Genomic DNA, 12529 nt, shown 5'->3' on the forward strand with positions numbered 1-12529 from the left:
TCTGTAAAGAACTTTGAACACTCAAGGAACCCTTTTGCATGATTAAAGGGTTCTTTGCATCATGAAAGGGTTCTTCAGCATGTGCTGTATTTGGGTGCTATATAGAACATTTTTGGAAAGGGTTCTATATAGCACCCAAAAAGTTTCTTTTGTTGTTACGATGTCAAGCTTGTACACAATAGAAGAACACTTTTGAGGGCTATATAGAACCATTTTCAAAAAGGTTCTATACAGGACCATATACAGCACATTCTCTATCAATTTGAAGAACACTTTCATGATACAAAGAACCCTTTAATCATGCAAAGTGTTTTTTGATTGTTCATGGTTCTATATAGAACCATTTTCTACTAAAGAACCCTTGAAGAACCATCTTTTTTTTAAGTGTACAGCTTCCATTCTTTCTGGAAGCTGTTCAGGGATGTTTTTCCACACCTCCAAAGTTCAGTCTTAGAAGCTGGTTGATCATTTTCTGAAGTAATCAAACACATTCAGTGGTGTTGAGGTCTGGACTCTGGGGTGGTCAGTCCATCGTTCAGCTTCTTTGTTTGATGTGTCCGTCTCCTTTTCTCAGTGAGGTTCTTCTTGATCAGCTACACATCCTTTCAGACCCACAGCGCTGAGTCGTCTTCTCACAGTGGAAGGATGGACAGAAACACCTGTGGATGTTTTCAGATCTGAAGCAGCTTGATTTTCTCCTCTCTCTCAGAGATGAAAGCTTTAAGTGCTGTTTATCTGATGGGGGCAGTTTTGGGGTCAACCAGCTCTTCCAGGTGGTTGCTAGGAGCCCCATTTTTGGGACAGGTGGTCTCTGACTTTTGCACAGTACTAGAAGCACACCTGCAGATACACACACTCGCCTGTCAGAGGGAGCGACGCGCCTGCAAATGCTAAAAAATGCAAACGCCTTGTGGAGAAGATGATTACAGTGTGCATGAATGAGTTCAGGAAAGGAAGCACATGTGAAGTTCCATTAACACTGAATGTGTGGTCAGTTCTCCAGGGAAATGTTACTTGATAAACTTTTTCATCACAAAACAAGCATTTGTGTCTCCTCTACATGAAATCATTCCATCGCTGTTGTTTCCTGATTACAGTTTTTTCAGAAATCATCGTTTTGCTGTTTATTAATTAACGCTTTTAATTCCATTTTTACTTCACACTCTGTCATTCTCACCTGCTGAGTGCCATTCAGATGTAATGAACATAAACATTTGGGGTGTAACGATACAGATTATACATGATTTCTGATTCCGAGGTCAAGATTTGATTTGTTTTTTTGAAATTCTTTGCTTTAAATTGTTGTTCCGTCTCCAAAGGTCTCCTTCTGTAGTAGACGTATTGGTTTAGGTCAGATAAATAAAACAAAAGGAGCACATCGGTGATTTTTTGCTGTTCATTTTGTCAATTTTTCATAACTGTATTAACATCGTTACACCCTTAATAATTAAATTTCTGTTTCTTGTTACAGTTTGTTTGTTCCATTGTTGCTGTATGTTATACCGTAGCTACAATTAGAGATCAGAAAATGTAGACGCACTCTTCAATACGCTTTAACAATAAATACATGACAATAAATGACTGGAATTTTGTAATAAATGGTGAGCTAGAACTGATAAACTCTTTGACTGATGGGATCATTCATTATTTATCAATGTTTATACAACAGCTAGTTCCGGCCACGCGAGCTGATTGGTTGAGAAGTGTTCTAACCGTGCTGTTATTTCGCCATAACATCATGGCTTTTTCACAAACACTGTATCGGTCCACTGAGACGCTGTTGCTAAGCAACGACTTTGCCAGCCGTAGGAGACGCTCAAGACATTTGAACGTTTTTACTTCTTACTTTGCCACAAACAGAAAATGGACACCTTTAAGATCACGTTTGACCGACAGCCGATTTGGTCAGACCATTCGCCAAACTAAATGGGCTGTAAGATGCTTTACAGACTGGCTGGAACAAAACAACATTAATATTGATCTGGCAAAAAATCACAAAACTGAGCTGAACTTGATATTGCGGCAGTTTTATGGCTCAGTCCGATTTGGTCAGACTCTGAAGATCAGACTACACGTGTGGCGAATGGTGTTGGGTTCATTTCTGGCTGATTCCAGGTTGTTTAGCTGTTCTTCTGTCACAGCTGCCGACTGAAAAGCTGCTCAGTGGTGATGACAGTTTGGGAATTTAGTGTAAGGAGCTGGAGAACAAACTGCCGGCTGTGCAGCGAGTGGGCGGAGCTCATTACTCTGACGTAGCAACGAGCTGCTCGTTAAGGATCTATAATTTGGTGAAGGAACTGAACATTAAAACATATTAAACGCCGCGTTCACGGCCCAGTTTATTAATTTATTACTTTATTTATTTAACTGTTGTATTAAAGCAGTAGAACACTCGAGGAGTGTGTTATCACCAATAACATCACGGCTGTGATGATCTACGGCGACCAAATCACAGCTGTGATGTTATTTCACGATAACACACTCCCTCTCGGGTTCTACTGCTTAAATATATCAAAATGATGAAATGCGCTCCTCTTTTTTGGAGGACGGCCCAGTTTTTAATATTCATCTGAACACACTGAGGGTTTCCCTCCCGTTGGAGTGCCTTGTTTGTGCTCCTGCAGTCTTACCTTTCAGGTTTTACTCCATTCAGCATACTTGTTTTTTGACTCAGTCACGCCCACTTCACTTCTGTAAACTCACCCGAAGAGTTTTCACCACAGAGGACGAGCTACAATGGACTACAAAGAACAGGTAGGATTATTTTTTTTTAAATGCGTTAAATGCTGATATAAAAAGGACAAAAAGGCCTACTTAAATTAGACAAGATTATAATTGAGCTTATAAAATTGTCAATTTTGCACAGATAAAAAACAAGTTTCTCTGCATTTCACACGAGTTTATGTCAGCTTTCAGTTATTTTAAGATTTTTTAGCCAACGCAAATTCAGAAAACTGAATATCTCTGACCTGCTAAGGTGAGACTTGATTTGGAGAGTCCACTTTAGATGGTTTGTAGATACTTAATTTACTTTCAAGTTACATTCAACTAAATATCTACTAAACTGACCATCATTGTCTTTAACTCTAAACCTGCTCTAATCCAAATCTAACCTTAACCTTCAACCCAAAACCTAATCCCAACTCTCACCCTGCTCCTAGCCCTAACCCTGGTCCAAATCCTAAACCTAACCCCACCACTGTTTAAGATCAACTGAGCTTAAACAGAGAGTTTGTTAACAATTTGAACATCTGTAGATCATCTATAGGGGACTATAGTGGACTACAGTGGACAATCCAAATAAAGTGAGAGCATGAAAAGGCCATTTTTACTAGTCTAATGATAACACTACAGCACTGCTAAACAACAAGCATGATGACTATGAATAAGAGTCAATAAACTAATTATAACATAAACAATCGAGCCCACAATGTTCTGAAGGTCAGTAATCTCTGCAGCTAATGTACAGGATCGTATTTATAATGGTTTAAATACTGTTTTATAATGTTTTCAGAAGTTTTCCTGATGAGTTGTATCTTAGCGTATGTTGTCAGACTTGTTCCAAAACCTGACCTGCATGTGACGGACAGGTTGCTGAGATTGTAGCCACCGCCCAGTTCGGAGACCTGATTGAATTCTCCTATCCTATTGGCTACTCCCACTGGGGCGTGTATGATGAAGACGGATACGTCATTCATTTCGCTGTAGCAGGTAAGAACAGAGAGATGCAGAACCGTTGGTGAGTGCACACATGTACAATACATAGACAAATGTATTGGGACACACCTCTTAATTATTGAGTTCAGGTGTTTCAGCCACACTCATTGCTAACAGGTGGATAAGATTAAGCACATAGTCTTGCAGTCTCAATAGACAGACACTGGCAGTAGAGGCTCTGGAAGCAACATCAGAAAACAACTGTGTGTTAGGAGCTTCAAGAAATGGGTTTCCATGGCTGAGCAGCTGCACACAAGCTTAAGATCAAAATGCACAATCCCAAGTGTCGACTGGACTGGTGTAAAGCGCCGCCACTGGACTCTGGAGCAGTGGAAACGTATTCTGTGGAGCGATGAATCAGCTTCTCTATCTGTCAGTCTGATGGACGAGTCTGGGTTTGGCGAATGCCAGGAGAACGTTACCTGCCTGACTGCACTGTACCAGCTGTAGAGTTTGGTGGAGGAGGGATGATGATATGGGGCTGTTTTTCAGGGGTTGGTCTAGAACCCTTAGTTCCAGTGAAGGGAAATCTTAATGCTTCAGCACCAAGACATTTTGGACAATTGTACACTTCCAAAATTGTGGGAACAGTTTGGGGAAGAACCTTTCCTGTTCCAGCATGATGGAGCCCCAGTGCACAAAGCAGCTCCATAAAGGCCTGACTGGGTGAGTTTGGTGTGGAAGAACCTGACTGGCCCTCACAGAGCCCTGACCTCAACCCCATTAAACACCTTTGGAATGAACTAGAACGGAGATTGTGAGCCAGACCCTCTCGTCCAACATCAGTGTCTGACCTCACAGATGCTCTTCTGGATGAATGGGCAGAAATTCCCTCAGACTCTCCAACATCTTGTAGAAGCTTCCCAGAAGAGTGGAAGCTGTTAGAGCTGCAAAGGGGGACCAACTCCATATTAATGCCTATGGATTTAGAATGGGATTCATAAAAGCTCCTGTCGGTGTGATGTTTAGGTGTCCCAATACTTTTGTCCATACAGTGTATATGACATGCACTCTTAAGAAAGATGCTTCTGCAAGGATTCTTTGGTAAAGACAATGGTTCTATAAAGAACCTTGAACACAGGTTCATGATTAAATGGTTCTCTGCATGGTGAAATGGTTCTTCAGATTGATGGAGAATTCTTAAATGTAAAAATGTTATTTTCTGTACTGTGTGTATTTTGATGCAATGCTCAAAAAATATTCCTTTTTTTCAGATTTTTAGCAAGCCATAAAATGGCAAGTATGCATATCTGTGTCTTCTGATTTGGTTGTTAAACGCTGACAATTTCATGTGTCTAACATTATTGAATTTTGTACTTTTAAGTCCAACAAATAAGGCACACTATCTGTTGGGCTCAATAACATTATATGCTAAAAATATTAAGTAAATCTGAAGTTAGGAATGCCTTCTGTGCTTTCACCCTGCTGTATGTGTGTGTCTAAATTCTTTGTATACACGCCTCACTAAGCTTGAATGTTCTCTTTCATTTCAAACCACATCTTCCAGATGAGATATATATGTAAAGTCCAATTGTATATCATATTATCAATTGAATATATATTGATGTTAGATATTGTGCATTTTATCAGCTCACTGCAGTAACACTGACGTGGTGGTGGTGTGTTAGTGTGTGTTGTGCTGGTACGAGTGGATCAGACACAGCAGTGCTGCTGGAGTTTTTAAACACTGTGTCCACTCACTGTCCACTCTATTAGACACTCCTACCTTGTCAGTCCACCTTGTAGATGTAAAGTCAGAGACGATAGCTGACTTGCTGCTGCACAGTTTGTGTTGGTCATCCTCTAGTCCTTCATCAGTGGTCACAGGACGCTGCCCACAGCACAACACACACTAACACACCGCCACCACGTCAGTGTTACTGCAGTGCTGAGAATGATCCACCACCCAAATAGTACCTGCTCTGTGAGGGTCCATGGGGGTCCTGACCACTGAAGAACAGGGTAAAAGGGGGCTAACAAAGTATCAGAGAAACAGATGGACTACAGTCTGTAACTGTAGAACTACAAAGTGCACCTATATAGTAAGTGGAGCTGATAAAATGGACAATGAGCGTAGAAACAAGGAGCATATATCTCAACATATATGTATGTCAGTAATTGTGAAGATACAGGCCTAAATTTTACATGTTATCTCTTTGACACAATAACATTATTTCTTCAAAATATTAAGCAAATCTGAATTTAGGAATGTCTTTGTATATTGTATATTGTATAAAACTTTCTATACGAGCCTCATTAAGATGCTTGAATGTTCTCTTTCATTTCAAACCACTCCTCCCAGATGAGACCCAGATGATGAACACATTCCGAGGCTACCTCCAGACTGTGTTCCCTGTCTGCGGTGACCTTCTCCTCGGAGAGACCAAAATCCGCCGGCAGCCGGTGGGAGAGGTCACCGTCCCCAAAGGGGCTCATGTCTTAGTTTGCAACAACCGTCATGCTCTGAAGCCCACCAGCCAGGACGAGATGAGGCACCGGCGCGATGCTCTGCTGGACAAAGAGCTTAATTACAAACTCTTCTCCCTGAACTGCGAACACTTTGCCACGTTTGTGCGTTACGGGAAAGCAGTGTGCAACCAGGTGAGTGCAGGAGCTTCAGGTAGGCCTGATGGATTGGATATGCTTGACTGAATTTTCTACATCATAGCAGATAGAAAATTATAAGTAGTTGTAAGGTTTGGGCGCCCCTGGTCAAATTCCATGTTTTGTTAATTTTCTATGTGTAAATAAGTTTCTCTACAGAGAACACACCTTTTAATACACACATACTGTTTATATTGGAAAAAATAAATAAAGGTTCCAGCACATGTTTTATTTTATGTTTTTTTTTGTTAAATCTGCACTGTGTAAGTTTTGGGGATTTGGAAATGTGTAATTGCACCCCATATGTGGAAGAACAGTTCGTAGTGTGGGTTGTCCTTCCCCGAGCAGATGAATCTCATAATGGAAAAAGAATGTAAAGAGAACTCAGTCTAAACTTGGTGAAGGAGTGTCTTCTGAGGATGTGAGTGAATTATCTACTACTGTCATCACATCTTCATCAGTATTAATGTTGAGATCATTTGAGGCCTAAACATCAAGTCTGTGTGTGACGTTAATACGTAAAGACGTACAACAGGGTGTGAAAAACTCGACACCTCTGACTTTAAATGATTATTTCAGGCTTCGCAGGGTGACTCACAGCAGGGCACGCTCACCATATTTTAGTGTGTTTTTATTCCCCTGACTTAGTAATGAGACTTCTATCAGTTTTACCAACAAAAATGTGCAAAATCTTACATAGTGCGGCTTTAAACTCAGCAAATAAATAGAAACATTGCACTGAATCTTGTCAAAAAATGTCATATTTATGATTGTTCTCTGTAGAGGATGTTATTTATTTTCACTTACAAAGTTTTTCACTAAATTTACTAATTTTGTTGTTTAATTTTCCTTAGAAAATTGAGTTTAAAAAAATTATTTGTAATATAATGTAATTTGACCATTCGGCTGTATTACATCAACACAATTTTGTCTTTCAGTTGACTTAATTGTGGCAAAAACTTATGAAATGTATTTTATTAATGTGAAATTAATGTACATATGTGATTTGAACTTTGATATGTTATAACTTTTCAACAATTAACGCTACATGCATGAAATTTTCAGGAATTCTTCTTTGGATTAAGGTCTGTTAACTGGAACTAGAAGCTATTAGGGATGTATATTTACATTTTATGACTCTCTGGAAATATATTTTGTGCATCGGAGCAACTTTGGCCCTACTTATGTCTACAATGATCTTTAAATTTTGGTATTTGTTGCTCATATCACCTTTTAAAGTATTTGTATTGTAGTGATAAAGATTTCTGAATGGCAAATCAAAACAAAAACACTGCATCACACAATATGCCTATTTCGCATTTATATCTACTATAAATCGAGGTTTATTAGACTCATTAATACATTGAGTTTGGCTCACGATCCTAACTTTGCATATTCAAATGATACGCATTGTTTACATTTTTTTGTAGTAGCTTTTTCAGACATGAGCGATGTGCCTTTACAATAGAGGCCTGACATGATTTTGATTTTTAACAGCTCATAACTCCTCACCTTCAGTACCTTCAGTCAGAGCCGGCATTTGATCTGTGTCACCTTTTAGCAACTTTGACTATTTTTTACTGCTGGTTTCTGAAAGGACTCTGTTTGTGTTTTGAACCAGATTCCAGGGAGGACCAAAAACAAGGAGTGTGAGGAGGCGACCAAAGTGTTTGCAGACGTCGTGGCTAAATACTACACGTGATCTGTTAGGAAAGCAGCGCCGTCGCTGTCTGAGCGGTGTATCTGCCATCAGCACGCTCAGATCTGTAAATCTTTAATTTGTAATATAAATAAATCATGATTTCTAACTTACGAGTTATAGAGTTTCTGGGGGTTTCAGCACTACACTGTTTTATTCGCTTTATCAGAACCTGAATTACTTTACTTCAACAAGCATATTACACATATAAGGAATTAGTCTTGGTGAGTCACACATGACATGAAACACACTGAACAGACTAGACAAGAACACAGACTGTTAACAAATATTTAACTGATGACGTATACCATAAAAACTGTTCTACACCGATCAGGCATAACATTATGACCACCTCCTTATTTCTACGCTCATTGTCCATTTTATCAGCTCCACTTACTATATAGGTGCACTTTGTAGTTCTACTTTGTTAGCCCCCTTTTACCCTGTTCTTCAGTGGTCAGGACCCCCATGGACCCTCACAGAGCAGGTACTATTTGGGTGGTGGATCATTCTCAGCACTGCAGTGACACTGACGTGGTGGTGGTATGTTAGTGTGTGTTGCGCTGGTCTGAGTGGATCAGACACAGCAGTGCTGCTGGAGTTTTTAAACACTGTGTCCACTCACTGTCCACTCTATTAGACACTCCTACCTTGTCAGTCCACCTTGTAGATGTAAAGTCAGAGACGATAGCTCATCTGCTGCTGCACAGTTTGTGTTGGTCATCCTCTAGTCCTTCATCAGTGGTCACAGGATGCTGCCCACAGGACGCTGTTGGCTGGATATTCTTGGTTGGTGGACTATTCTCAGTCCAGCAGTGACACTAAAGTTTTTAAAATTTGTTGACAGAGACTTTGAATAAATATTCCCTTAATCAGTAATCAAATAGATAAGATATTGTAATCAATAACCATATAGGTAGTATTGGCTAACAGAGAATATTAATTTTATCACAAAGGGTCGGCCTTAGTCTGTCTGCATAGGATATTCTAGACACTGGAAAGCCCCTGGGTTCACAGAAAGTTCACAGAGAGGCCTGTGTGTACCTACTGACCCAGTGAAGAGAGGGGCAAGTTGAGCTTGAAAGGTAAAGCAGACTGGTAAAATCTGGATGAAACCAGTTTTTATTCTATGGCCAAAACTACTATTCTTCTTACAGAGTGTTACTGGGCTAAACTACAGCCCAGAGGAAAGAAATACTCTAAATGAGGTCTCCTCTTGATTCTCCTCCCAGACCTGGTTGAGCCCAGTTTGAGATCAGAGTGAGACTGAAGCCATTTTCTCCTGATATGAAATTTGGCTCCCTCAGATTTTCTCACTTTGATCAAAATACTGTCACACATGTGGATTAACTCTTTAGAGTCTGACTCGTCTCAGCCCAGTCTCAGCTGAACAATATCTCCATAAGAACAGTGTGAGATCTCATCGTTCTCTTATACAGCTCTGTTCTAGATCACAGAACCCTCTCAGCAGTCTGTCAGTGCAGAAGGAGAACTCACGCTTTTCTCCTCCATCACCAGAGCTTCTCACAGTGAGACGCTGATGTTGATCTCCTCTTTTCTCCTGAGGAGGTTCAGGAGAAACAGTTCAGAAATCAGTGATTCTTCATTAATATAATATTGAGATCTGCTTTATTTCTCTGAGACAATCGTACGAAATGGGGGGGGGGTTGTTGGGGACACTGGAGGGGTGACAGAATGGCTGTTGGCGCTGTATCTAAAACATGTCTTTAATTATGATTTAATGAACGGAGTGTTTCAGAAAACGGTGCAATCTTTCTGGGCCCTTGTCAATTTTGGGCCTAATAGCACCCCCACCCCTCTTTCCCACCCCTCCACCCCTCTGTCCCACCCCACCACCCCTCCACCCCACCCCAGAACTGCTGAGCTTGTTTATCGAGAGCATGCGCTCCTTGTGGAATTCCTTTTTGGAGAACAGCCCAGTTTTAATATCCATTTGAACAAAGGCAGAAGTTCCCCTACCCTCAGGACAAGATTCCACAGTCTGCAGTCTAACCTTTCAGGTTCATCTCCATTCAGCTACTTTCTGTTTCATCTGCTTGATTATGTAAATACATCTATTGCGACTAACTAAACTAAAATGGAACGCAAAGACCAGGTGGGTTCCTTCTAAACATGCATTCAAATGTTGACCTACTATGTTCCACTAACCCAGATAGCAAGAATATATCGGTCCGCTGGCTTGATAAAGTCGGCACCCCGCTGACCGCTTGCCACTGCTGGTCCACCCTCGGACCACCCAGATTACTGTCCTGCAGACAAGCTCTTACTAGTTTTTACTCTCCTCAAACAGGTTTTTAAAAGACTTTTATTTTAGAAAGTAAACTAAGACAAATATTACAAACAGCTGAGAGAAAAAAAGGCCAAATATAAAACGATTTTATAAAATGTTGTTGCTGATGCTGTAATAGATTAAAATGATTTACTAAACTAATTTACAAAGTATAACCAAAGAAAGGAAGGAAGGAAAAATAAAGAAATTGGACTGTGAGTGGAAAATGAGCGATGATAAGGGGAATTTTGTCAAATACTCTGCGTAAACACCGGCTGGCTGCCTGGAAAACTCTGAGCAAAACACCAGTGGACCAGCTCTACCATTAGTGGCCCAGTGTCCTCTTGCTATCAGGGAAGTTATGGCTTAGCTTACATGAGCCACAGCTGGAAATAAACTTGCCGGGACTTTTCTGTGGTCATGTTAGTTTTATGTTAGCTTCTATGATGTTTATGTTTTTCATAGCGCTGTTGTAGAGCTTTATAGAGCTATGAGTACCTCTGAGGAATAAAACACTCAAAAACTTCTCATACATTTCTGTATTTTGTACTTTATAACACTGATAAACAAACAAACACGATGTCAACGGAGAAGAATTAAAGTAATTGAGTCCACAATGTCAGTAATCTCTGCAGCTAATGTACAGGATCATATTTATAATGATTTAAATACTGTTTTACAATATTTTCAAAAGTTTTCCAATGAGTTGGACTTTTCTGCAGTCACGTTAGTTTTATGTTAGCTTACATAATGTTTATTTTTTCATCCAGTTTGCTTTATAGAGCTATGAGTACCTCTGAAGGATAAAACACTCAAAAACTTCTCATACATTTCTGTGTTTTTAACTTTACAACACTGATAAACAAACAAACACGATGCCAACAGATAAGAATAAAAGCCAGCAGCCTAATTAGAATTAAAGCAAAGTCCACAATGTCAGTAATCTCTGCAGCTAATGTACAGGATCGTATTTATAATGGTTTAAATACTGTTTTATAATGTTTTCAGAAGTTTTTCCTGATGAGTTGTATCTTAGCGTTTGTTGTCAGACTTGTTCCAAAACCTGACCTGTGTGTGATGGACAGGTTGCTGAGATTGTAGCCACCGCCCAGTTTGGAGACCTGATTGAATTCTCCCACTGGGGCGTGTACGATTTCGCTGTAGCAGGTAAGAACAGAGAGAAGCAGAACCATCGGTGAGTGTACACATGTATATGAGACGCACTCTTAAAAAAGACAGTTCTTCAAGAACCATACACAACACATTCCCCATCAATCTGAAGAACCCTTTAATCATGCAAAGAGTTCTTTGAGTGATCATGGTTCTATTTAGAACCATTTTCCCATGAAGAACCATTTTTTTAAGAGTATAGAAGTACAGTAATGAGTACTGAGATTCCATTTTCCAGGACATAAGAAGGAACAATCACATTACAGTTTGAAAGAAGTACTTATTAAGTACTTCCTCAAGGGTTCTCTAGTAAAGACATTGGGCCTCATTCTCCAATATCTTCCTAAGTTTATTCTTAAATGTGTTCTAGAGAAAGGTTCTAAGAAAAAGTCTATGTCAGATTCATGACGTGTTCTTAAAGCGCAGAACTGTTCTCACCTTTGTGCTCTTGAGTGTGTGTAGATTCTGTTCTTACCTAAGAACAAATCCCACATAAGAGAACATGGTGAGGGGGTTTAAGAAGAGATTTCTTCTTAAGAACAGTTGGTGAATGAGGTCCAAGGGTTCTATGTAGAACCATGAACACTCAAAGAACAATTTGCATGCTTAAATGTTTCTTTGCATGGTGAAATCACATTTCAGATTAATGGAGGATATGTTGTATATGGTTCTGTATAGAGCCTTTTTGAAAATGGTTCTTTATAGAACCAAAAAGGGTTCTTTTGTTGTATGCAAGCTTGACCATTGTAACAATAGAAGAGCACTTTTTGGTGCTATATAGAACCATATACAACACGTTCCCCATCAATCTGAAGAACCATTTCACCATGCAGAGAACCATTTAATCATGCAAACGTTTTTTGGACTGTTCATTGTTCTATATAGAACCATTGTTTTTACTAAAGAACCCTTAAAAGAACCATCTTATTTAAGAGTGTGTAACACACTAAACAGAGCAGACAATGTGTTGTATGTGCTGCTCCAGAATGTGTTCAGTGTTAATGGTGCTTTCATCGATGTGCAGGTTACCCACCGATCCATTTCAGACG

At 39.8% G+C, this 12529-nt stretch overlaps 1 protein-coding gene across 1 annotated transcript; it reads left to right on the forward strand.

Annotated features, from left to right (window-relative positions):
- Positions 1-2673: 2673 nt before the first annotated feature.
- Positions 2674-8074, forward strand: si:ch211-229n2.7 (uncharacterized protein LOC100002243 homolog). The gene is made up of 4 exons (XM_036578098.1): positions 2674-2754; positions 3591-3711; positions 6020-6318; positions 7943-8074. The coding sequence occupies exons 1-4, from the start codon at positions 2737-2739 to the stop codon at positions 8021-8023; spliced, it is 519 nt and encodes a 172-aa protein (XP_036433991.1). The 5' UTR covers positions 2674-2736; the 3' UTR covers positions 8024-8074.
- The last annotated feature ends 4455 nt before the right edge of the window (positions 8075-12529 follow it).

The sequence above is a fragment of the Colossoma macropomum genome, unplaced genomic scaffold, assembly GCF_904425465.1.
Source record: "Colossoma macropomum unplaced genomic scaffold, Colossoma_macropomum, whole genome shotgun sequence".
NCBI lineage: Eukaryota > Metazoa > Chordata > Actinopteri > Characiformes > Serrasalmidae > Colossoma > Colossoma macropomum.

What these genes read in the sequence shown, in the direction of transcription:
- si:ch211-229n2.7 (XM_036578098.1), top strand. An exon ending in CATTCATTTCGCTGTAGCAG is followed by an intron (nt 3,712 to 6,019) that starts GTAAGAACAGAG and finishes CACTCCTCCCAG; the next exon opens with ATGAGACCCAGATGATGAAC. An exon ending in GGAAAGCAGTGTGCAACCAG is followed by an intron (nt 6,319 to 7,942) that starts GTGAGTGCAGGA and finishes GTTTTGAACCAG; the next exon opens with ATTCCAGGGAGGACCAAAAA.